At 43.8% G+C, this 26,488-nt stretch overlaps 1 protein-coding gene across 2 annotated transcripts; it reads right to left on the bottom strand.

Moving 5' to 3' along the window:
* Positions 1-911: 911 nt before the first annotated feature.
* On the bottom strand, positions 912-24,346 carry LOC101406881 (major histocompatibility complex class I-related protein 1). 2 transcript variants are annotated; one of them, XM_087438703.1, is made up of 7 exons: positions 24,220-24,343; positions 17,550-17,689; positions 13,857-14,117; positions 12,887-13,162; positions 5,440-5,715; positions 4,732-4,836; positions 912-3,547 (listed from the first exon to the last, which is right to left on the bottom strand). In XM_087438703.1, the coding sequence occupies exons 2-7, from the start codon at positions 17,569-17,571 to the stop codon at positions 3,507-3,509; spliced, it is 981 nt and encodes a 326-aa protein (XP_087294829.1). In that variant the 5' UTR covers positions 17,572-17,689; positions 24,220-24,343; the 3' UTR covers positions 912-3,506. The 2 variants fall into 2 exon arrangements, with proteins under 2 accessions (XP_087294829.1, XP_004425024.3); XM_004424967.3 differs by lacking the exon at positions 17,550-17,689 and having other exon boundaries at positions 24,220-24,346.
* Positions 24,347-26,488: the final 2,142 nt, after the last annotated feature.

The raw sequence follows: 26,488 nt of genomic DNA, 5'->3' as shown, positions 1-26,488 counted from the left end.
GGGCAACGGGGACTCTTCCTCTGAGAAGGGCAATGCAGTCAGGTGGAAAACACCTGGGCTGGGAGACGAGTGACCTGTGCTTCCTTCTAGCACTGCTGCCCACTGCCTGAGGCTTTGGGCAAATGCCTCTCCTCCCTGGAGAACACTCAGTGAGCTAATGAATTGTATGTGAAAGAATAGCTAACCCTGGAAAGGAGGAGCTAAACAGCAAGAATGTGTCCCCATGCACCAATTCTGAGGCCACCAAGCACTTTTCTGACTGTGGTGGTTGTTCTCATGTAGACTCTGCTGTTGGAAGATGCATTGACCAGCTGAGACCCATATCTGACCCACTTGGCAATCGTGTTTCCCACAGTAAATTAATACACTGGCACTCCAGTTTACACACCCATCTGATCAGCCCGTGGGGACACTCGACCTGCACATGTGAGGACACAGACCCCAGACATGGGTGATCAAAATAACGTGTGATCACCCTGATGGGCCCTGCCAGAAAATGATCAACCAGCCTCCCTAGTGGATGACTGTTCCTCATGGCCACAAGTGCAAAAACAATCTCCTCTCAGGCCAAAAATAGAGAGGAGAGGAAAAACCAAGCAGTTCCTCTGAAATAAGGGAAGGCTTGGAAGAACTTGAAAATAGTGGAAGCAAGGAGAGGCAGATGCCAACCCTCTGACGGGACAGCTCAGGACCCCAACTACAGAGGAGTCTGGCCCTGGAAAACCTTGCCTGACTTTCACACTGCTCTTCAAACTACTTTCCTGCCCTCCCTGTTACTCTGCCATTTAAATGTACTACATCTTCGTCTGTATGTGCTTAAAAAGAAAACAGATAATAAATGGAATGGAGTTAAAAAAAAAATAAAGAACAGAGTTGAAAAGATTTCTTATCTAGTGTTCTTAATCCAAATATTAAGTAAAGACAATTCAAAGTCAAAACATGATTGTGGTGATGGCACAGTTCTTTGTTTTTATATATATATATTTCTTAAACAGTTTTATTTATTTATTTATTTATTTTTTTGTGAGGAAGATCAGCCCTGAGCTAACATCCACGCTAATCCTCCTCTTTTTGCTGAGGAAGACCGGCTCTGAGCTAACATCTATTGCCAATCCTCCTCCTTTTTTTTTTTTTCCCCTCAAAGCCCCAGTAGATAGTTGTATGTCATAGTTGCATATCGTTCTAGTTGCTGTATGTGGGACGTGGCCTCAGCATGGCCGGAGAAGCACTGCTTCAGTGAGCGCCCAGGATCTGAACCCAGGCCACCAGTAGCAGAGCACACGCACTTAACCACTAAGCCACAGGGCTGGCTCCTGTTTTTAGTGTTTAGATTATGTTACCAAATATTTCATAGATTTTGATTACTGAGCATCTGTACTCAACAAACATGAATTAAGGGAGCAATAACAAGTATAATATTATTAAGAAATAATATAATTTTGAACCCTGGTAAAATGAAGATTGCAAAATTTGGGGTATTTTTTAAAGTCACCCCTTTATTTATATTATATTATATTTATATGACAACTCTTTATATTATAAAATCCCCAAGAGAGAAACAGAAATGCTGCAAGTGCATTACAGAATATCTTGTCACTGCATCCTTATCCTTGCCTCCACTTCCTCCTCTTCACCCATTTGGGCATTTTTATTTGTGTTAGGTATGGGGCAAGGCCCTGGGAGCACAAAGAAGCTTTGGCCATTCTTGTCTTTGATGAAAACACCATGCACCTGACATTTACATAGATACATCACCTCTATCACTATGTGTCCATCCAAAAATATATTAAGTCCTAACTATTCTGATTGTAAGAAGAAAACAGAAATAAAGTGCTCTCTTCATAGTGCGACACTGCTTAAAAGATGGTATGGATGGGGCCTGCCCCTTGGCCTAGTGGTTAAGTTCATCGCACTCTGCTTTGGCATCCCAGGTTCAGTTCCCAGGTGCAGACCTACACCACTCATCAGCAGCCATGCTGTGGTGGCAACCCACATACAAAATAGAGGAAGACTGGCACAGATGTTAGCTCAGGGCAAATCTTCCTTAACAACGACAACAAAAAAAGATGGAATGGAAACTGCCCACAGCAACCCTAAAAACAAAATAAGTAAACACAATTGTGCTCCTACGCAACTCAACTGGTGACAGAAAAGGGAGACATACAGTGCGAGCTTCATCCATGGAACTACGTGGGGACAGTGGAGCAAGGAGTAGGCCTGGCAGGTGGGTTCTCTGAGGCCTGGCACACGGAAAGTGTCTTTACCTATGGCTGTGATGATTAAAGCCAGAGGGCAAATGTCATGGTCAAGGGAGAGGAAAGTCAAGCCTGAGGTACATTTCCAAAGCAGTTGTCAAAGTTGGGGCCACTGAAGTAAGTATTAGGGCTGAGGTATGCAGTCAGACAGGGTCAGAGGAGTGGGATGGATGAATTTGTAACTCACGGTCAACCTTAGGACCAGCAGCTACACATGGTAGGACAAGAGGTAAATGGTGGCGAGGATTTTAGGGGGTTGAGGAGAGTAAGGGGGATTAAGGGGATGTTAATTCTCACAGTGGGACTTTTATTTATTCCCAGTGCATATGTATGGAGAATAACATATGTATAAAGAGGAGTCAGGTTCATCCACAATAAGCCAGTAGAGGATGAACAGAAATTAGAATTGAACCCTCTTCTGAGACATAAACAAGCTATCATTTTTACATTAAAAGATTTCAATTGGGTCCATGTCTCTGTGGTTCCACTGAAGGTAATAATATGTCTGATAATTATTGTTCTTACCCACAAAAGACAGAAAGAACAGGACCACCTCCACAGATCCAACCAGGCCTATTTTCAAGATTCCAAGCTACCGGGCAGATTTGCCATAAGAACAAGGGCATTTTTGCTTTTTCTCAGGCCAGGAAATGTGTAAAACAATCTGGCCATTCACAAGCCATTGTAGAAACTGGCTGGCTACTCTCATGGGGTGGTTCAACCCTGTCTGTAGGGACACAGTCATGGCGCCCATAATATTCAAAGCTCTTGCATAATAAACATTCTCATGAAAGAAGATGAAGGAGAAAGGCCATTTTATGACATAGTGAGGTGCCCCTCCACTGGGGGTAGTCAAGTGGAGGCTGGATGCTCAAGTCAAAGGCACTGTAGAAGACATTTCCTTCCCTGGATCAGATAGTTCCTTCCAGCTCCGAGATTCTCTAGTCTACTTGTAAACTATTGTTGACAAATGGGGTGGAGAGAAGTATCGTGTCATGACACAAGCTACATTTAGAGCCAAATATGAAAAAGGAGTCCATCAAATGAGCTCGAAAACTAACAGTCTTTTTGGAGCCAAAGAACAAAGAAAATTTCCTGGCTCCTACTTTCCTGCCCTAAATATTCAATCCTATAATATCCACGTCTGTTGTGGGTGTGGTCAAGAGCTTTGAGCACTGGACTTGAATCCATAGGAGACAGAGAAGACCATGATTCCTAGAGGAAAGAGAACTGGAAAAGAGCTATCTCCAGTCATTGATCTGGTGTAGCAAGGTAGATGACTCCATTTTGCTCTGAAAGGAAAAGAGTTTATAGTCAGATATGTGCATTTTTCCTTATAGCTCAAAAATAAATTATGCAATGTTCAGCAAAATCTGAGAAGCATTGACATTTTTAGTCTGCTTTGTCAAGATTCTCTTAGTACTTGACAAATTTTCACTCAAATTCACAAACTCCATAGGATAAAAAGCAGGAACTCACAGTGTATATCATTCCTGAGAGAGGTGTGTCATTGTAAAAAAAAAAAAAATTTTTTTTCCTTCAGCAGCTATCATTTATTAGATTGGGATTAGTGCTGTACTTTATAAAGAAAACATTAATGACCTGTTAACTCTCTGAGTTGATTTTCTAATAAAGGAGTTGGTTTCACTTTGATCTAATAACATGCTGTGTACAGTATCACCTGAATTGGGGTTGAAGTCTACGGCTATGAAACAAAGCCAAGCTCCTGGTCCACACTGGGTTCAACCCGTAATCCAGGTTACACTGTGATCAGCTTGAGCACCTAGTGAAGCCAGAGTCGGGGAAGGACCTTACAAGACTAGGCCGTATGCTCTCTAACAGCAGAGGTCATGTCTGGCTTTTGCACAGCTATATCCCAGCATCCAGTACAGTGCCTGGAACATAGTAGGTATTTAATACATATTTACTGAATTAATAATTTTTCCCCCAAGGTATCAAAAGCCTCTATCTCTCTCATTTCTCCTTCCCCTTTCCCAAAGTTATCTATTCTTCAACATTTTATGTGTTGAAAGATGAATTTAGAAGAAAAAAGACTTTCCTATGATTGGGGCAGAAAAATGTTGTCAAAATGGGAAAACTTACTGAAGTCTTGAAACAGAGGACAAAATGTCCTTAAAAGTCAATAGTAATTAATAAGGATACAGTTTAGAAAAAGACAAATCAAGATCACTATGTATTCTCTGACCCAACTTCTAGGGGGACAGTTCACCTGGACAGGAGTTATAAGCCTTTGTTGATGTCAGGCATCACCTATGAAACAGACCACTCTCCTTGCAAGCATTATCCGTGGTGTGTGTTCCCTGTATGGTGGGAGAGGTGTTCCAGGTCCTTATGTGATCGCAAAGCAAAGCTCAACCCATTTCTAAACCGGCTTAGAGTGGCAGGCACAGAAAGTAAAAGTGGAGCTGCAGAGAGACCATCGGCAGCCCCTAGGATCCTTCCACATGCTTCTCACCTCGAGGCCTTCTTCTCCAGACTAGGACACCGACTCCAGCCAGGGCAATGGCGAGGACAATGGACCCAGCGACAGCTTTCATCACCAGAGGGATAGTTTCTGATTCTGAAAGCAAGAAAATGAGGAAAAATCAACAAGTCCTTCTCCCCTTCTATGTTAATTTCTGGGGACTTTTGTCCCGCCCTGGTCTTTGGGAAGCCCACCACTATTTTTCTTACTGTCACTTCTCACATCATAGCTCCGTGTAGGGTAATCATCTAAAACAGAGGAACAGCAGTTCTCAAAATGCGGTCTGATGCCCCAGGGGTCCTTAAGTCCCTTTCAGGGAGTCCATGAGGTCTAAGTCATGATTTCCCATTTTTAATCTCAATTTCTCACCTGTGTACAGTGGAGTTTTCTAGACATCCCATGATATGTGATAACATCATCGCTCTGACAGATAAGGAAGTATGTGCTTGTGTTTTCTTGTGTTTAAATTTTTTTTAATTTTTAATTTCTAATACAGTAAATAGAATAGATATAACCCACATAAGCAAAAAGTTCTTTGGGGTCCTCAATAATTTTTAAAGTATACAGGAGCCCTGAGACCAAAAAGTGAGAGAACCTCTGATTTAAAGGACCCATTTCAAAGCATGCAGTGATCCACACTTCCTGCTTGCTCCCTTTCCTCAATCTCCCCTCCCCAGACAGCCACAACCCTGTCCTTACCCTGGGGGACCTGAAGAACCATGTGGAGGCCACAGTGCTCCACATGACAGGAGTAAAGTTCGCTGCTCTGAGGATCCAGCTCAACTGATACCCATGTCTGATAAGTCCCATCCCCACTGGGAAGAATGTCTCCATAATCCATTTCTTGCTCAATTTCTTCTCCATTTTTCATCCAGATCATGGAAATTTCTGGGGGGTAAAAGCCATGAGCTCTGCAGAAAAGAGTTGTAATCCCTGGAAAAATTTCTCTGCGATTTATTCTGACCAGTGGAGGCTCTAGGAAGAAGAAGCTGAAGTTAAATAGAAGTATCTTTTATGTACTGAGCATACAATATTAGAACTTGGCAACTGGGTTTCCCAATTAATTTTCTTCATTGCAGGAAACATCTAAAACCAAGAATGACCCAGAACCCAGGTTTATCAACAACAAACTTATTTATTGTGTCCTTCCTACTAGGGCAGTATGCTTGGGAATGACAAATGTGGAGCTGAGCCATGCTCTCTGCTCTAAGGGGAGAAAAGGAAAAGGAAAACTGGGCTGCAAAATGCACAAGCAACTATTTGTGATGAACAAAAGATGGGAGATTAGAACTCAGCACTCCTTTTTCTCAATTCTGTGCGAGTGCAAATAGATATCACGGCCGTCTGAGCTCAGCCTTGGCTCTGAACCGCCTTGTGTACTTGGGCTGGCACTTTGGTGATTGCTATGGTCTGAATGTTTGTGTCCTCCCCAAATTCATATGCTGAAATCCTAACTCCCAAAAGCAATGATGTTAGGAGGTGGGGTCTTTGGGAGGTGCATAAGTCCTGAGGGTGGAACTCTCATAAATGGGATTAGTGCCTCATAAGAGAGGCTCCAGAGAGATCCCTAGCCCCCGTCCACCATGTGAGGGCACAGTGAGAAGTCGACAGTCTGCAACACAGAACACACCCATCCGACCATGCTGGCACCCTGATCTCGGACTTCCAGCCTCCAGAACTGTGAGAAATAAATTTCTGTTGTTTATAAGTTACCCAGTCTGTGGTATTTTGTTATAGCAGCCCGAATGGAGGAAGACAGTGATTGTCATCAGGCATAAAAATATGTAAGGTAAATTATGTCATGGTTATGCCCTCGAAGGGGCTATAGAAATTCACATCATGGAGGGGCTCCAGCAGTGACAACAAAGAATTGTCCAGTTGTGGTCTTGCTTCCTCTTGACTATCTGCTAATTTTCCATATGGTGCTGTCCTTAACGTCTCCTGCTGACACTGGGTCACATCCAGATGGGAGCCATACAGAGCCCGACAGCATGCCTGGAGGGACTGCTTCCTGCTCATCTCTAAGACTTGCCTCCTCACCCCACTTTGCTATCTGCCACCCCGATACAGGGAAGAGCCTTCACCTCAACAATACCTTCCTTTTCTTTTTCCTGAGGCATGAAATTTAGTAGGAAAAAAAGGCTTTCCAATATTAAAAAGAAAATACAAACTCCACCAGGTGAGACAGTGCCTGTAAGGAACTGATCCCATATCCTTTTCTAAGAATGGGCTTTGACCAAAGTGTTGAGACCCTATGAGGACACTCACGGTAGACAGAGAGGAGGCTTGGAGGGGGAGCAGATACACTGAAGTCAGACTTCCTACACTCTTCCCATACAACCCAGGTACCCAGGCTCCCCCATCTTCCCAAAGAGCTCCCCACCCCAGAGAGAATCAACAGGATTAGTATTAACCCTCGAATCCCAATTCAGAGCAACTTTGTCCTAGTTTCCCTACCTTCTTCCCAGGGCTAGATTCACTGAGAGCAGTAGGCCAGGCAACTGGGGGTTCTCTTTGTCTGCAGCCAAAGGTGATGCCGCTCATCAAGATCAGCAAGTGGAGACTCATATGGCCCCTCTCCAGATCTACCTAGCCTCGGCCTAAGATGTCTTAGTGATTAAGCATCCCATGCAACCCGAAGTTGGCCATAGATTTCAACCAGATCCTAAGCTGTCAAACATTCTTCAGTCTGGCTACAGTAATAACATTTAATGTGTGAACAGAGACCTTTCACATATAGCGTTTCACATCAATTTCTGTGAGGCAGGCATTATCACATCCATTTATTTTACTCAAGATTATTGCTTTCTTGGCCTAGCATCAATTAGCCCACTTTTTCTGATAACAAGAACCTCTTCTCCTGACAGACACAAGATATACATTGGAAAATTTGTCCACCCCACTCTAACATGTGCTTCTGTTAAGAGGTACCAATCTTAATCCTGCCACCCAGACATAACCCAAACTGTGTGCACTGGTTATCCTCTCTTTGCTAGCCCCCCGATATAGTCTCTGACCTTCTGTGCCCTGCTCTGTGCCCCAGGAGCCTGTGCTCATCAGACTGCGCCTCCAGGGCTCCCTTGGCCCCCCCGCTTCTGGCTGGGTTTGGCCACTGGGAGGAGCATCTTCAGCAAAGATCAGAGAACTGGAGGAGAGAGGGGTTGAGGTCTTGTCCACCAGTTCCCCAACCACTGCCATCTGCCAGTGACCGAGCTCCTGCACAGCCACAGCTCTTGCTAGAAGGCGCCTCCAGGGTACCCCCCTCGCTGGGGTCTGGTAACAACAGTCCCTCCCCTTGCCCTTCAGATCTATGGTGTGTAATAGTTTCCCTCTGTTACAAATCTCTATGTACTTCACTAGCCCTGTTTCCCTCAGTCCTGATTATACCTCTGTAGATAGTCCCATTGTTGAATTCTCCTCAGTTAAACTATTTTGAGTGTGTCATTTAGTTCTTGCTGGAACTCTGTTACCCATGGCCAATCTTAGAAATTTATCCTGATGGTCACAATGATTAGTCCAAGAGGCAGCCCATGATCCAACTCAGGCCAACCAGAGTCCTCCTGTGGTAAAAAATTTTTTGTAACTAGAGCTGGGAGAGAGAAGCCCATTCTTCTGAGATGGTGAAGCTACGAGGATATGAGCTTGATGCTGGCTGCCACATCCTCACCTCAGAGAAAGCCATTCAAATCTTGGTTTTAATTCCCCGGGTCCCCACACTGCCCTGATTCCTGCCTTTCAAATAGCTTCCCTCTTTGTGCTTAGCCAGTTTGAGTAGGTTTCTGTTACCTGCAACCGTTATGATTAAGATGAGTATTCAGCTAGGGAGTGGGAGAGTTGAAGCTCAAACTCTAGTCATCTACCTCCACAGCTGATGCTCTTGGACAGAGAGTCCACGCTCACAACTGTGGCCCAGATGCCTCCCCAGGGGCCCCTCACAGCTCTGGAAAGTCCCACCACTAAAGATCACCCCTGTCGGAAAAGGCAGATTGTGTCTAGGAGTTTCCCGTCACATGATACAGACATAATTCACTTTGAATAAGATTATAAGTGAAAAGTTCTGCATTAACTAAAAGTTGAACAATTGAATCATGTCTTTAATGTATAAGATGAGCTTTTTACTGAAAGGAATCTTATCACAAATCCTTTAGTAAAGCAAAGACTCTCAGTTTGTCTTCTTTGTAAGTCCAGATTTTCACTCATACTGGTGTTGCGTGAGCCCTTAGTAACCAAACAACTTATCAGAATTGCTCCACTTCCCAGCTTATCACCAACAGGAGATGGAAGGATTTGTTTCACTAGATCCCCAAAAAGGAGGTGTCCCTGGAGGTAGTCCACTCCATCAAGAGAAGCAGAATTGCTGAATCTTGTCAAGATGCTGATTCTTTGACAAAGGAGCCAAGAACATACAATGGGGAAAAGAAAGTCTCCTCAACAAATGGTGTTGGGAAAACTGGATAGCCATATGCAAAAAAATGAAAGTAGATCCTTACCTTACACCATACACAAAAATTAACTCCAAATGGATTAAAGACTTGAATGTAAGACCTGAAACTGTGAAAGTTCTAGAAGAAAACATAGGCAGTACGCTCTTCCACATCGGTCTTAGCAACATCTTTTCAAACACCACATCTGACCGGGCAAGAGAAACAATAGAAAAAATAAACAAATGGGACTACATCAAACTAAAAAGCTTCTGCACAGCAAAGGAAACCATCAACAAAACGAAAAGACAACCTAACAATTGGGAGAAGATATTTGCAAACCATACATCTGATAAGGGCTTAATCTCCAAAATATATAAAGAACTCATGCATCTCAACAACAAAAACTACCAACCCAATTAAAAAATGGGCAAAAGACCTGAACAGACATTTCTCCAAAGAAGATATACAGATGGCCAACAGACACATGAAAAGATGTTCAAAATCACTAACTATCAGGGAAATGCAAATCAAAACTACAATGAGATATCACCTCACGCCCGTCAGAATGGCTATAATTAACAAGACAGGAAACAACATGTGTTGGAGAGGATGTGGAGAGAAGGGAACTCTCATACACTGCTGGTGGGAGTGCAAACTGGTGCAGCCACTATGGAAAACAGTATGGAGATTCCTCAAAAAATCAAGGATAGAACTACCATATGATCCAGCTATTCCACTGTTGGGTATTTATCCAAAGAACTTGAAAACACCAATTTGCAAAGGTACATGCACCCCTGTGTTCATTGCAGCCTTATTCACAATAGCCAAGACTTGGAAGCAACCTAAGTGCCCATCAAGGGACGAATGGATAAAGAAGCTGTGGTATATATACACAATGGAATACTACTCAGCCATAAGAAACGAAAATCCAGCCATTTGTGACAACATGGATCGACATTGAGGGTATAATGCAAAGTGAAATAAGTCAGAGGGAGAGGGGCAAATACCGTATGATTTCCTTCATTAAGTAGTAGATAATAACAACAATAAACAAACACATAGGGACAGAGATTGGATTGGTGGTTACTAGAGGGGAAGGGGGGAAGGTGGAGGGTGAAAGGGATAATTCGGTACATGTGTGTGGTGATGGGTTGTAATTAGTATTTTGGTGGTGAACATGATGTAGTCCATGCAGAAATAGAAGTACAATGATGTACACCTGAAATTTTTGCAATGTTATAAACCAATGTTACTGCAATAAACAAATAAGCTAAAAAAAAAAAAAAAAAAAAAAAAGTAATAGGGCAACCTGAAATCAACAATCCAAAGATTGTTTTTTGATCCAGTGCTGGTTGAATCAATGGATACGAAACTGCGGATACAGAGGACTGACTGCAGACACAGTATTTGCTATATTTAAGAAGCATTCTTACATTTTTTTTTTTTAATTAATGTCTCCTTGGCATCTATTGAGATGTTACATGGATTTTCTCCTTCAGTCTGGTGATATAGTAAAACATTCCTAAAGTATCTTAGTCATGGTAAATTATTCTTTTAATATACTGCTGGGTTCCAGCTTCTAATATTTTATTACGAATTTTTGTAGGTATATTCATAAGTAAGATTGGGCTATAGTTTTACTGAATGTTTATCTTTTTTAGAATTATGATGGTTTTATAGAGAAAAATAAGAAGCTTTCTTCAAGCTTTGAAACAGTGTGAATAGCATAAACTGTCTGTTCCTTGAAGGTCTGAAAGGTTTCACAAGGCTTCACTTGTGAAAACATTTTGGCCTGACACTTTAAGGACAACTTTCCCTATTCTTTCGATAGCTGTTAGTCTATAATTTAGATTTTCTATGTCTTCTGGCATTTACTTTATTAACTTACAACTTCCCCAAAATAGTCCATTTTTATTCAGACATTTACTCATAATTATTTTTCATTCCTCCACAGCTATAGTTAAACCCCTTTCCTAATATTTTACATGTGAGTTTTTTTCACACTTTTATCACAAATCATGGAAGGATATCAACTACCACCAGTTATCGTGTGCTTATACAATTTAATCCTCACAACAAACTTATGAGGTAGGAATTTTTATCTCAATTTTACTAATCTTTAACTCAAACTTTTCTCAGGGTGACATAATTAGTTAAGTGGCTAAGTTAACCTAGTCTTAGTCTGCCTAGCTCCAAAGTCCATGTTCTCTCTCTCTCAACATGCAATAGTGAGTGCCTTTCACTAAGATGATGCTTTTAAAATTCTTACTGGTAGAACACTTGATTAAATTGAGCAGAGATGGATCTGGCTCTCTAGAGGAAGACATCCCACTTTGTGCAAGAGAAGGTTTAATGAAAGATTTTTAAAATTGATTTAAAATATCAAAATTTTTCCAGTTCTTGAGGAAGGAAATAAACTTAGTCATGTGTTCATAAGTGAGAAGGAAGAGGAAGATTATACAACAGATTCTGGACTTTCAACTCATCTTTCTTCAGTGATTCAGTCTTTTCTACACCAGCTATAAAATATTGTGTAGGGGCCGGCCCCGTGGCAAAGAGGTTAAGTGCGTGCACTCCGCTGCTGGCCGCCTGGGTTTGGATCCCGGGCACGCACCGACGCACTGCTTGTCAGGCCATGCTGTGGCAGTGCTGGAGGAAGATGGGCACAGATGTTAGCTCAGGGCCAGTCTTCCTCAGCAAAAAGAGGAGGATTGGCATGGATGTTAGCTCAGGGCTGATCTAGCTCACAAAAAAAATAAAAATAAAAACAAACAAACAAATAAATAAATAAAATAATATGTTTCAAAAAAAATCTGCATGTTACTTCAAAATTATATTTTAAAATGCAGAGATTGAAGTTCAAGGACATTACTGAAGTTTTAGACGTTTTAAACCATCCAGTTCTTAACTATGTCCTTGCAATGTAGATCATCTGGCCTTTTTTTGTTTGTTCCCTTCCACATGATAAATGCTGAGCAGAATGCTAACATCCTTAGGCAAGGTCTTACTTTAAAAATGTATAGGAGCCTCTATGGAAAACGGTATGGAGATTCCTCAAAGAATTAAAAATAGAGATGCCCTATGATCCAGCTATCCCACTACTGGGAATCTATCAAACGAACCTGAAATCAACAACAAAGAGGCTTATGCACCCCTATGTTCATTGCAGCATTATTCACTATAGCCAAGGAGTGGAAGCAACCTAAGTGTCCCTCGACTGATGATTGGCTCAAGAAGATGTGGTACATATATATAATGGAATACTACTCAGCCATAAAAAAAGACAAAATTGTCCCATTTGCAACAACATGGATGGGTCTGGAGGGGATTATGTTAAGTGAAATAAGCCAGAAAGAGAAAGACAAACACTGTATGATCTCACTCATATGTGGAATATAAACCAACACATGGACAGAGAAAACTGTATTGTGGTTACCAGGAGCAATGGGGTTAGGAGGTGGGCACAAGGGATGAAGGAAGACATATATATGGTGATGAACAAACAAAAATGTACAACCTAAAATTTCACAGTGTTATAAACTATTAAAATATCGATAAAAAAAAGTAATAGGGCAAGTTTTCACAGGGAGTTATAGGTCACAGCAGTCCAACTAATAAGATGGATTTCAGAATACGGTGAATATAACCTAGATTAGGGGAAGTTATGTATAAGACCAAGGGTTCTGAGGATGAAGGGACAAGGTGTTGTCCCTTCTCTTTACCTGTCCTCTGCAGGGTATCTTTCCCATACTCTAGGAATCTCTTTAACCAGGCAATATATTCTTCTTCCAACCAATTCTTTTGATATTGTAACTCATGCCGATTGGCCTCCCATGCCTTCTTGGTGATGTGAGCCACATTATCTACAGCTGTCCAGGAGAGGGTGTCTTTATTGAAAATAATGAAATCCTGTCCATCATACGCATATTGGAGAAATCCCGTGGTGCTACCATCCTCCAGCAACTCACAGCCGATCATTCTCTGGTAAGTGTGAAACCCTGGAACGCACATGCAGGCCAGAAAGGGGTTTACACAGGGACGTAGAGGTGGGCCCCCAGGTGATGTGAGTGGGGGCATGGCTGGAAGCATCCTCTGCCCCAGAATACATCCCCCCACAGGCCTGCCACGGCATCACTGAGTCTCCAGGAGGTTCCCATGACATAAGCCCATCTATCAAAAGATATTTGCGGAGTACCTGCTACATGCCAAAGGAACATGATAATTCCTGCCTTGGGGAGTTATCCCATAATGGGAATGACTAATTGATAAACTTTATAGTGCAGTGGAGGAGGGAGAGATATGCAGGAGCCAGAAATATCCCTGGGGAAGTTAATGCAGTAAGTCATTATGCATAAGCAAACAACTCACTAAGTCTGGCCACCAGGAAATGAGACACAGAATGGCCAAATTTAGGATGGGAAAGGAGAAGATACAGGTCAGAAGCCTGAATAGGGATGGGGTAGGGATACGGGGAGCGAAGGACAAAGGGCTCCCTGAGAAGAGACAGACAATTTGGAAGATGCATAGGGCAGAGGGCAGGCACTGAACCCCATCAACCAGATTGTCCAGCCTTTGCCAGAAGCCACAGAGAGTGCAACTCAGCTACTGCTCACACTTGCTGTCAGCCCAGGGACCTCTCTGCCGGGGTGGGGACCAGTGAGGGAAAGCGTTCATCGCCGCTGCATTCATCACCTGAGTGATTGTAGCGACTCTGCAGGTGCTTCAGTTCCATCTTGAACGTCTGCTGCCAGCCCCTCAGCAGCTGAGTGTACCTCTCCCAGTGATCCGGTGCGAGGTTCTCCGCCATCCACGAGGCCCGCGGCTCCTTCCGCCGAGAGATACTGTCATATGTGGTGATGGGGTGAGAGTCCACATACCCAACTGAAATAAACTCAGGGATCCCATGGCCAGGATCCGAAACGCCCAGGCGAAAATATCTGAGAGAGTGAGTCCCTGGGAGGGAAGCAAAGGAGGAAGATATTAGAGTCACAGATGATCCAGATCCATAAGCTGCATTTCATTTAATCCTCACCTCAGTGCTCCATGTTCAGCTCTACCCATTCCTCCCAGGACCCAGCTGCCACTTCCTCTTACAGAATCACAGAACTACAGGAACTGGGACCTGGAAAGGATTTTAGAGCTCCAGCCCAAGACTTGGAGCCTTTTTGATTCAGGTTAGGAAACATGAGAATGAAATTTTACAGGTAATCTCAACTTGTAAGTGAAGTAGAGAGTGGTGCTCTGGTCTGCAGGAGAAGAGCCCAGGACCACCCATTGGGCCCCCAGGGGGAGCTGTCCCTAAGGGACTCTGAGGGTTTGAAAACCCTGACAACCCGACTTCCTTGTTTTACCAAAGAAGGCTCTGAGTGGATAAATGAGGGCCCCACTCCACCCCTGTGTGTGCCCGTGCAGGCGTACACACACACACACACACACACACACACACACACACACACACACACACACCAGGTCAGTCAGAGTAAAAATTCACATAAGGGCTCAGGCCTTCTGAGAAAAATTTTTAAAAGCACAGTGCTTTTCCTGTTATACCAAACCACCTCTGTCAACCGTTTTCTTATTCTTTCTCTACTTTTTCTTCTGGCCAAATATCACTATAAGAATTGTGTAATCACTAAGGGTCAAAAGTAGGCTAAAATGAAAAAAAAGCATTTGGCCCTCTCTGCCACTTCCACACTGAACTTCTCTCAGCTCATCCAAGAAGCTCACGGTCTGGTGGAGACAGACAACGCAGTTTCAAAGTGGTGTGATCGGTGCTGTGATGGAGTCAGTGTGGGGCATGGGCCCTCAGGGGAGACTTTCCAGAGAAGAGATGTCTTAGTGAAGATCTCAGGGAAAGGTAGGAGGTGAGCAGGCAAAGGGGCTGGGAGGGGACACAGGAGGGAGGGTGGTGGGAGCAGAGCAGAAACCACAGGTGTACACAGGAGGTATGAGAGTGTGGCTGCGGGAACAGTTGGCCGAGGACGGCTGGGCACAGCGAGCATCGCAGAAACTGGGAGAGACAATGCCTGGGAAGTAAGCAGAGCCCGGGCTGAGAAGGCCCAGGGCCTCCATGCTATGCCCAAGAGCTGCAGACAGAGGAATGCAGCAACGTTGGCTTTCGTCCCTATTCTGCTCACTGTTCTCTGGAAATGCCCATCTCTAAGCCTTTTGTCTTGTTACCTCCTGCCATCCTGACCCATCTATTTTTTTTTCTTTTTGTGAGGAAGCTCAGCCCTCAGCTAACATCCATGCCAATCCTCCTCTTTTTGGTGAGGAAGATTGGCCCTGGGCTAACATCTGTGCCCATCTTCCTCCACTTTATTTGGGACACCGCCACAGCACGGCTTGACAAGTGGTGCGTCGGTGCGCGCCCGGGATCCGAACCCGGGCCGCCAGTAGCAGAGCGCGTGCACTTAACCACTACGCCATGGGGCCGGCCCCCATCCTGACCCATGTAAATCCTTCCCAGTCATCAAAACCCATCTCCAAAGACACTCCCAGGACCAGCCCTGACGTTTGCGTGGCCAAGGACAAAGGAGATGCAGAGATCCAAATATTTAAAAGGAATAAATCAAGCTAACAAACTGTTAAATATGTTCTATCCTCCTACCTTGACAAATATACCTTCAAATGACCTCAAAAGCCAAATTCTGCAGGAGAAGCACCCAGGACCATTCGAGTTTAAAAATACCAGACTTTGTGAAATTCTAAACCTGAATGAGGTGGCACAGAGAAAGCTGGCCTCCGTCCTCCAGCCCCCGGCCCTCGACCTGAGACTCACTTCCTTCACTGCCCTCCCCTGGCTCCACCCAGCCCTGCCAAGGGCCTTGTACATACACATCAACACCCCTGCTCTCTCATTCAAGCTCCATCCACAACACTGCCTCCTGGCCACTCCTCGGGCCTAGCAGAGCCCTCACCCACAGCATAGTCCATCCTTAGGAGAAGGGAACAAAGAAAGAGGCCTGTGTCAACCTAGCAGCCCTGAGTCATCTGGGCAGTGCACTCCAAACACAGGGTGACCACAGGGACTCCTCACTCTGCGGGGAAGGATGCGGCGAGGGGAGGGCCAGAGTGGAGCCCTCTAAAGTGTGGGGCCGCATCCACGTCCAGGGCCTTCTCTTGCCTGTCTAAGTGCTGTTCTAGACACCACTTCCCCAAAGTCCTTCCAGACTGCCTGACTCAATGCTGTTGTCCCCTTTGTGAACTCCCTGAGCACTCAGATCTTCACACATGGCCCTGTCACTGTGGAGAACCATGGACGGGTGTCAGACTCCCATTCCCCAGGCTGAATGTCACTTAATGATGTTCCCTCCGTCCTCTTCATTTATAAATATATATTTAGGCAAAAGAATATTGAATTTTAAAACATCAGCTCATAAATTGGTTGGGTCGGCTTTTGTGCATGCAAGTCTGTCTATAATTTTCTTTTCTCTAAAACTGTTTCTACAAGAATTTATAACGTGGAGACCATCTTTTAGAACTGACCGCCCCAAGGCTAGGGTACCCTTACCTTAAGGATGAGGGGACACAGGATTCCCTGAGACTGAACCAGGCCTGCCGGGCCCCTTTGGACCAATCGCACCAGTTCTGTAAATGCAGTGCCAGGTCCGCTTCCTCCCTGTTCCTCCAGCTGGGGCGGAGGCAACGCGGCAGGGTTCAGAGCAGGTCCCCAGTCCCATGGGGCCCCTCCATGGAGGTTGTATCCTGCACGTAGGCTGCAGTGCTGAGCAAGATGGAGACTGGTCTCCCCCAGGCTTGGGCAGAGCATGGGGCCCCCAAGGCCCCTCTGCACTGCTTTGACCTTTTACCTCTGCCTTTCCCTTCCTGTGGGGGGTGGGGGCTAGGGAAGCAATCCAGTGGAAGCCTCTGAGGTTGGACATAAGATCATCATAAAAGTGTTGGGTTTTATAAAATTTATTACTTTATGGTTTCTTAGAAAGTATTATCCCATATATTGGTTTGTTTGTCCCTTGGAACAACCCGCGAAGGATTATTATCCCCGTTTTACAGGTGAGAAGTCAGAGGTTCAAAGAGGTTTTGTAATTTGTCCAAGGTCGAAATGTTGGTTCTTAAGAAAACAAGAGCCAGGGATTGAAGCAGAAGAACAAATTCTATCCCCAAACCAATAGTTACCATAGCCTGCCTTCTATTCTCCTTATCATTGCTTACCTTCTACCCACTTCTCGATCCTAAGGCACTTAAGAACTGGGACTTCGCTTTTTTCCTTTGTATTTCCTGCAGGCCTAGCAGAGGGAGCTTGGCACATGGTAGGAACTTCGTAAATATTTGTGAATTAAATTGTTGGCTAAACATTTTATTTCTCTGCTTTGAAATAATGAAATATGCTGAAATGAATATGAATCTGTTTAACCTGGAACTTACACTTTAAAAAAGTACTTTTCATAAACAGCTGGCTGGTGAAGGGGAGCAGAGGTGTACATGCTTGAATCTGCAACCGAATCTGAAACAGTTCTATTTCTCCACATCTGGAAAGGTTTTGTGGCTACTCTGCAGATATGCAACTGTTTAAAGATGGAGGCAAAAGGAAGAACAAGTCGTGAACATCAGCTCTCACACTTTCTTAGTATCCATTTGTGTATTCAACAAACATGTGAGCATCTCCTCTGTGCCAAATACTGTTCTGCCCTTATGGAGCCTACACCCTAATGGGAGGAGGGGAGGAAGACAGACAATACAAAATGAATGAAATATATAACATGTCTTTCAAAAAGTGCAATGGAGAAAAGGCTGCAAAGATGACTAAGCAACACAATTTTAAACAGCAGTGGTTAGGAAAGGCCTCCTCAAGAAGGTGGCTTCTGAACAAGTGCCTGCAGGGAGTGAGGGAGTCAGGCAGACATCTGGGGACAGCAGTCCATGCAGGGGCACAGTACAACGGCCCTGAGGAAAGGACACACCCGGCATGCTCCAGGAGCAGCAAGAAGGCCTGTGGCTGGAGCTGACGGAGGGAGGGGAAAAGAAATAGGTAGGAATCGCTCCCACAGTTATTCATAGGAAAAAAACCTCACAGAAATCAAACTCCAGACAAAAAGCGGGAGAGGAGAAGGAAGAAGGAAATAAAAAAGAGACTATGTTACTGAGCTATGTTGGATTGGTATAGAACTTCCCTTGGAATCCGGGGTTCCTTTTACAACCTCTGGGGTCCGCATTCCTAGTAGATGCCAACAAGCAAAAAAAAAAAAGTATTAATGACTTGGGGCTTCACCTCTCAATGGGAGGATTTATTCTAAGTGAGTATCACTGACATCATCTTCACACATAATATTTACAAGTCATGTAACTTTGCTTTTTAATAAAAATATAACTTTATAAAAATCCGCATTATCCAGAGTTTATAAGAGGTAAATAGAGAGAAATAGGGCCTGTTGACAATACTAAGTACAGTGTAATGTCCTTTTCTCTAACCTCAATCTCAGTCTAATTCCTGGTCGTGGAGCAGTTGTTCTCCACCAGCCAGCCCTGACTTCAAAGGCTGCTCTGCCCCTAAAGGCTGGCCTCCATCTGCCAGTCATCTGCCCATCCACCCCTCATACCGCTGCAGTGTGGCTCTGCTCCAGGACATCACAGCCCTCTCCCCTTCATTTGCCATGGATTCAGTTACCAACCTGGTGCATCCACAGGTACAAGTCTCATTTGCTCCTTAGTTGGGCTTCCAAGATGCTATATCAGCTGTGACGGGAAGTTGGTTGACAGATATTAAGTCAGTAACTCAGAACAGTAAAGATAGGAGAAAGTCCGCGGCACCCTTTCTCTCATGGTACATTAGATTGTGTGATAATTTGTCTCCTATGGATGTGTTGCCCAGGTGATCAGATTTCTAGCATAACTATGAAGGTTGAATCATCTGAAAAGACCTATATTGGACCATTTCTGATCTACCAAAATGGCAATTTCATATAGTTCAATCTAATCTTCTGATTCTTTCTTCTTGCTCCAATAATTACGCAATTAGTGTTTTTCTCTCCCTTTCCATGAACAGATCATCAGCATCAACTCACTTATCAAACTGAAATCTACAATTTAGAATTTGGTCTTCTGTCCAGGCCAGCCAAGCTTCTTCTCAAAGGGCGTTTGCTGCCCTGTCCCGATAGCCCCTGATAGACAATGCTGGAAAGCCTGAACAACACAACCAAACAGCTCTTAGAAGACCAGGTGCAGTGGTTACTTTATGTCCTCAGAGATGTTCCCTTTAACCTGCAGATTCACTAGTCGGGTCATTTTTACAAAAGGCTGTGAAAATCACCGGGCTATAAAATAATTAATCAAGTGTTTTCAGGTGTTCATCTCTGGGGGCAATTTATATTTATTGGGTATCTACCATGTACAAGGAATTGTGAGGCAACGTCAAGAAGAGAAAAACAAATCAGACACCAGTTCTTCCCTCCAGGAACTTACAGTATTATTGGAGAACTAAAGCACGTAACGTAGATAAATACAATGCAATAAGACATGGCAGTGAGCAGTCAGTGCCACAAAAGAGGTACCAACAGAGTGCTCCAGAAGCTCAGAGAAGAGAGATCCTGCTCTCATGTGAAGGACCCAGAAATGTTCCAAGGAGGAGGTGGCAAATCTTCCATGAAGTTGGGCCTTCAATGAGCCGTGAAGAGCAGCAGCATCTGAAGCATAACTATCAGAACTGCATTGATTTATTGAGTAGCTACTATGTGCTGTGTACCATGCTAAGCCCGTGATAAACATGAGTCTCATTTACTCCTCACAGCAACCGTTTGAGGTAGGTCTTATAATCCCCATTTTGCAGACAGAAATAGATGCAGAGAGATGAAGGAAATTGCCCAAGATCATCCTTAGAATGCATAAGTGGAGGAGCCAGGAATCACACTCTGATTTCTCCTATGGGAAGTCTCTCTGCCTTAGACTACCCAACTGGCCCTAATGCAGGGGCACTTTCCCAACCCAGGCTCTGTCTCAGGCTCCTCGCCCTGTCATCACTGCTCTCTCTCGCCCCCTTGTGTCAAGGATGACTCTCTGTCCCTGATTTTCCCAGGCTCCAGATCTTCCTACAAGTAGCTGTGGGTCCTGACTGGATAACCAGGTCAACAAAGTCCTGATTATTTGTTGGCCCTCCCAAATAGCCCAATGCCTTATTACAGTCAAAATGATTAGGATTCCTGGGAACTACTCTTTGGAATTTCAGGCATCATGGGAATGAGGGGTAGAAGTGGATGGCGATATTTTTAGTTAAGAGGACCTTTGGACACTTTTCAACCATGCAGTGATGTGGATGGTTCAATGCACAGCAAGAACTGCTAGTCCCTCTCCTAACAACTCGTCTAACTACAGGAACTCAGTAAGGGCCTGAAAGTGCTGAATGTGACAGCTTGATTTTTTGATTTTTTACTCCTTTGAGGTTACCCTTTTGGAGGTTACCAATGTCTCCTTTCATATAAGTTTTATTATTTTCTGAATTTCCAAGCTGCTAGGGATAGAGCAATGAACACATCAAAGTCCCAGCCCTCTGAGCTAATTTCTAGAAGGAAGACTGGCACTAGATAAATATGTAATATACGATCAGGTGGTGATGAAAGTTGAAAGCAGAGAAGGGAGATAGAGTGTGAAGAGGACTGATCTTTTAGATAGAGGGACCAGGAGAGGCCTCTCTGAGCAGGTGGCATTTGAGCAGAGATGTGAATAAAGTGAGGAAGTGAGTCATGGGAGAAGAACCTCCAGACAGAACAGCAAGCCCAAGTCCTCAAGGAGGGTACACGCTCCACATGTTTGAGGAATAGCAAGGAGACCACTGTAGGGCCATGTAGAGCTTTGGAGAATAAATGAATGAGCTCTGGTGGGTTTTTTCTCAGGACTCTCTGTATACAATGAAGACCATACGTCTCACATTTCTCAAAAGAATTCCAGTTTTATGAATTTTATTCTTTTTAAATGATTCATTGAAGATATAACAACATGTGAGTTGATATGTATACTCCTGAAAGATTTTTAATAATAAATATACACTTAGACATCAGAAAGAATGTCCTTTGTCATCTTTCTCAATTTGAGTTTTATACAGCAAGAGTTTAAAGAATCACGTGTTTGATCTTTAACCTAGGCCCCTTCCCTCCAGTTCTTGGCAATCCTCTGGAGAAGAGGATTGAAGTCAATGGATTTTAATGAGAATAGACAGATATTCCAACTGGTCAGAAGAAAATCTGCAAATTAGTTGAATTTCTCAGATTTAGATAGATTCAATGTCAACTAAGAAGAAGAGGGCCTTAAGGGAGTGAAACATTGTCTTGGAGAAATTTCTACTGCCTGTACCTTGGCAACAGCTCCATGGAAACAGACTAAAGCCTAATAAAGTCTATAGCAAATGCCCTTATTTTCTCATATTAACTCTTTGAACTCAAGGTCATTTCTAAGCAGACAATCTGCAAGTCAGTCTTTTAACACGAGCCCAGTTGGCAACTTAGGGAGCTTATCCATCATCAGTCCTTGTCGGTGAAAAACTCCATCATTTGTGAAGCAAACTGATACATTCATAGAATTATGAGTAATACCAAAAGACTGACCCTGGTTATTTCAAGATTAAACACAAACCACATATGGCTATGCAAGAGAGATCCCATTCATGCCCCTGGCCTAATTACACTCACCCACATTACCAAATCACGGTTTCACACAGGCTGAAATGAAGAACAGGATGAGTTGTAAAGCATGAAACATCTTTTTTTTTTTATACAAATTCTGCAACTACAGTAAACCACAGTTGCAAATTTGTTATCATTATTGCTGCCCAAGTTCTCTATGGCTCACAGTCAGATGATTTCAGTTTCTTAGGGACATTACCTTTGAATATAAATTCACTCCAGAAGTATTTATTAAGTGCCTATTGGTCACTAGGTAGTGCCGGGGAAAAAGAAGAGAAAAACGAGGAGAGCTCTCTCTGCCTTTAGGGAGAGCCTGGAAGGAAAGATTTTGTAAATAGAATACTGTAGAACTGTGACCAGCAGCTATGGGAGTACAAAAGAAGGAGCAGTCACCTGCAGGCCACAGAGTCAATGAAAGCAACACACAGGAAGTGATATTGGAGGTATCTTGACATTTCCTGGACTTGTGACCCCAAACACTCTGCTATCTCCTCCCTGCATTTCCATGTCTAGAAGCTCCTATTCAGGGCCAGCATTAGGCCCAAATATCAGGTAGACCAAGTCTTTTTTCATAACCCTATCTCCCTTCCCTGTCAATGTCCCTCAACGTTCAAGAATGCTCAGTCAGGGTCCTGGCAGGAAACAGCCTTCACTCCAGATGAGTCACATGAAGAGACATTAACGAAGGGGCTCCTTGCAGAGGTATGGGCAAGGTTAAGGGAACAAATGAGGGATGATGAGGCACCAGAAGCTAGCAACTATGGGAAGTCGTTACCACCCCTAGGGCTACAGAGATAAGAGTGGCAAATAGTGTTACAGAGGCCCAATGGGAGCTAGAACCATGAAGAAGGGGCTATTCAGGGAAAACAATATTGGGGAGGGACAAGCTAGTATCAGAGACATTACAGAAAGAGAGGAAGGAGGAAGGAAACACCCCAACCCCTCTTTCCTCCCTGCTCTCTGATCTCTCTCCTTTCAGCATCTCCCATTGGATGAACCCAAGCAGAAATCAGCCTGCAAGACAGACTAGGTGATGCAGTCTGTAGCAGTCAGCCTCCCAGGGCACAAGACGGGACAGAGAAGGAGGGAGTCTAAGGAGTCATAAGGAGAATAACCAGCACCAAGTGACCTTTCCTGTCCTTTATAGCTGACTGATTTTATTTTAAATTCTTCCAATTATCAAAGTGCCAAGCGTCCACATCCAGAGGTACTGTGATACTGTGGAAAGCCTTTGACTGCAGGCTAGACGACCTGGGTCTACTTCTGACTCTGCTCATTGTGTGAGCTGAGTCAATCCTCTAGGCTGAGGTTTCCTCCTCTTGAAATGGGCATATTTTCTTAGCCTACAACAAGGGTTAGTGACACCATGACATGAAAGATTATGTTTAGAGGATATCATGGTCATATTATGGGAGAGTTCTTTGAGGATCAACGGAGGTAATAAATAAGCTTTTAACTTCTAGAAATATCACCCTTTACCTCCCTCTTCCCTTCCTCTTTCCATCATCTGTCTCCTACCCTTACCCCACAATCTTTCCCATTTCTGACTTGAATGGTGGGACTTTTCTGGACTAAATTTCTATAGAAGCAGGAGCTATGTCTGTCAAATCCCCAAAAGTGCCTGGCACATAGTAGGCCATCAACAGACATTAGTGGAATTAATACACAGATGATTTGAAAGAGTTCCTTCCTGTCATGTTCTTGAGTTACCACACATGGTGGTGGCCCAGACTGAGTTCTAGACACTATCCGCCAACCCACCTGGGCATGCAGGCTCCTAGCTGGGAGAGCACTTGCTTAGGGCAGAGAAGCCTGGTGCTTCCAGCCCCTGGGCCTTCTCATATATTTGGGGCAACAGAAGGCATCTGCTTCCCCAGCGACACGGGCCTCAGAAACAATGTAAAACTCCTCCTTCTACTCAGTTGACGTCCCTTGCACCAAGTAAACAAGTCTAGGACCATGGTTTTATCTTTCTGGGATCTTTTGTTACAGGTAGGGCTTGTGATGAGGAGGGAAAACATAAATAAACCTGAACAATGATCTGCTCCACTGTTCAATGCCCGTGAAACTCTGACCACATCCCCAGGAGACTCACTAGGCTAGTAAAGAGGAGAAACAGAAGTAAAACAAAAGATATGAGCAGAAAAACAAAATAGGAACAATGCTCAGAAGGAAAGTGAGGAAGTTACTAGGAGGGTCTTTCCAGAAGGGCTTCCACCCCCTCAGGTGGGTGACATCAAAATCCTACACACGTGAACTGGGAAACTGTTCAGCTAGTTCGTCACTCCTACAAGTCCTGGGTTTAATAAATACACCTTTCCGCCCCGGCTTCTTGATTATTTCACCGCAAATTTTGGGAAGACAGGCTGTTCCCCCTAGGCTGCCTCAGCTTTGGAGTTCAGAGCAAAGAGAACTTGGATACTCACGAGCATCGCTATACTTCACCGTTAATACAATGATGAGAGGTAACAGGGGCACCATCAGTCCCCCCAAAGTCCTTCTTTCTTGGATTCTTTTAACCAAAACACTGACAGGCCCCTGCTGATCTTTCAAGAACCTATATACCATGCGCTCTTCCGTGATTTAGCAACTGAGCACAATCCGGGCCCTCTCCCAGTAAAAACGGGAGAAATGCTTAGTGTCATCAGTTGCTAGGTAGAATAGAGAGAGACCAAATGAAAGAGCTGACTCCTTTCTGTGGTGACTTTTAACCCTTCGTTGGTCTCAGACACTGCTTGCTCCTTTTGGTGTGTCTGTCTTGATTGACCTTGTTGCCAACTTTTAAATATTTATAGAGCACAGCTATGTGCAAAGCATAGGGAACACAAAGACTAATAATAGTCTGTCCCTCAGGGGGCTGGAAAGAAAAGAAGACTTTGCTTCTTCCCTGGACCTTAGATTTTGCCCAGGGTCAATGGTGGAGATTCACACAGAGTTCCCAGGACTTGAAACTCCCTGCTCTGGCTTCCTACAATGCTACAGTCCAAATGTCTGATAGAGCATGTATCACTCAAACTCTCCTGTCATTTTTAGCTTAGGTCTATCTTCCCTGCTGTTCTAGAACCCAGCATAATAAGCTCAAAAAATACTTGTTGAATTTTTGGAGGACAAGAAAAAGGCCTAAAAGAAGATTCTGAGGGCCCAGGATCAAGCTGCGACTACACTATCCTCAGGAGAGCATGACAAGTTGGGAAACAGCAACTTCAGCTTATCCGGGGAGCTGATGGACAAGCCCAGACAGGAAAGAGGAAGCAGAGGTGAAGGGGAGAGATGACAGGAGGCAAGGGCACCAGGCAAGCTGGCTTGAGCTCTGGTCCAAGGACCTAGGTTTGCACCCCAGCAACTTGACCTTGGGCAGAATCCCAAATTGTGCTGAGGCTCAGTTTCTTCAACTTCAAAAGCAAATCCTGGCATGTATTTCACAAGGTTGTTGAAGGATTGGATGAGGTTCTGTTTAATTATGCACCTGGCAGGTAGTAGAACTATACATACTGGTTTCCTTCTGTGGTAGGCTGAATAATGCCCCCCTCACCCCAAAGATACACACATCCTAATCTCCAGGACCTGTGAATATATGACCTTACATGCAAAAGGGATTTATCAGATATGATTAAGAATCTTGAGATGGGGAGATTATCCTGGATTATTTGGTGGGCCCAATGTAATCACAGAGGTCCTCATAAGAGAAGAGCAAAAAGGTCAGAGTCAGAAAAGATGTGACAACGGAAGTGAGTTCAAAGTGCCATTGCTGGAAAGGGGACATGAGCCAGGGAATGCAGACAGCCTCTAGATCTGGAAAGAGAAGGAAGAGATTCTCCCCTAGAGCTTCCAGAAGGAATGCAACCCTGCTAACACTTTGATTTTAGCCCACGAGACCCACTTTCAGACTTCTGCCTTCCAGAATTGAAAGAGAATAAAGTAGTATTGTTTTAGGGCACTAAGTTGGTGGCAATTTGTTATAGCAACAATAGGAAACTATATGTCTTCCATTTCCCAAAAGAAAAAAAGAAGCCAAATAATGAAATTAACATTTGGCAACCTCTCAGCACCTCCTAGCGCCTTCTCTTCTCAGATATTTGTATTTCTTTCTTCTTTTCCTTCCTCCTTCCCTCCTTTGTGCTTCATTTAACAAATGTGGAGCACCATGTGCCCCTCCCAAGCCCCCATAGTCCCAGATGTCTCTTGCCAGCACTGGAGCTCTATGGCAAGGTATTTGTTCCTTTGAATTTCTATCCATATCTTGTTCCCAAAACGTATATTTTACCACAATCTACTCCATTTACATTAAAAAGTAGGTATAGTGACTGTGCCTCTCATTTTTAGGTCTATTTACTCTAATTGCAAATTAGCAAGTACAATCCATAAAACTTGAAAAAGACACACAAAAAATCAGTGTAAGAAGATCAAAAGCACCGATCAGAGTAAGCCACTGTTAGCATCTTAGTACGTCTTCCAGCGCTTTTGCTATGACTATATATGTACGTATATAAACACACTTTTTTGGGTTCATTTTCCAAAAAACAGTTTCATATCCTAATACTATTTTGTAAATTATTTTTCACTAAGTAATTTCCCAATATCAACATGCATTTTCTTTATGGCATAGCTTTAATACTCCTTAAATTTTTAAATAAATCGATTTGATAATAATCAAGATCTCAAAGGACAGGCCGAGACGGCCCTACTAACCCAGGA

Source organism: Ceratotherium simum, chromosome 2 (genome assembly GCF_057802395.1).
Source record: "Ceratotherium simum simum isolate JZ-2026a chromosome 2, ASM5780239v1, whole genome shotgun sequence".
NCBI lineage: Eukaryota > Metazoa > Chordata > Mammalia > Perissodactyla > Rhinocerotidae > Ceratotherium > Ceratotherium simum.
Note: the sequence above shows the minus strand (reverse complement) of the source record. Positions and strands in the feature narration are given on the sequence as shown.

Excerpts from the sequence above, each read along its gene's own strand:
- LOC101406881 (XM_004424967.3), bottom strand. The coding sequence starts at position 24,274 with ATGGTGCCCCTGTTACCTCTCATCATTGTATTAACGGTGAAGTATAGC. Across the intron at positions 13,163-13,856 it reads GAGTCGCTACAATCACTCAG|GGTTTCACACTTACCAGAGA; the intron begins GTGATGAATGCA and ends TGTGCGTTCCAG. Across the intron at positions 5,716-12,886 it reads AGATACCCTGCAGAGGACAG|AGCCTCCACTGGTCAGAATA; the intron begins GTAAAGAGAAGG and ends TCTTCTTCCTAG.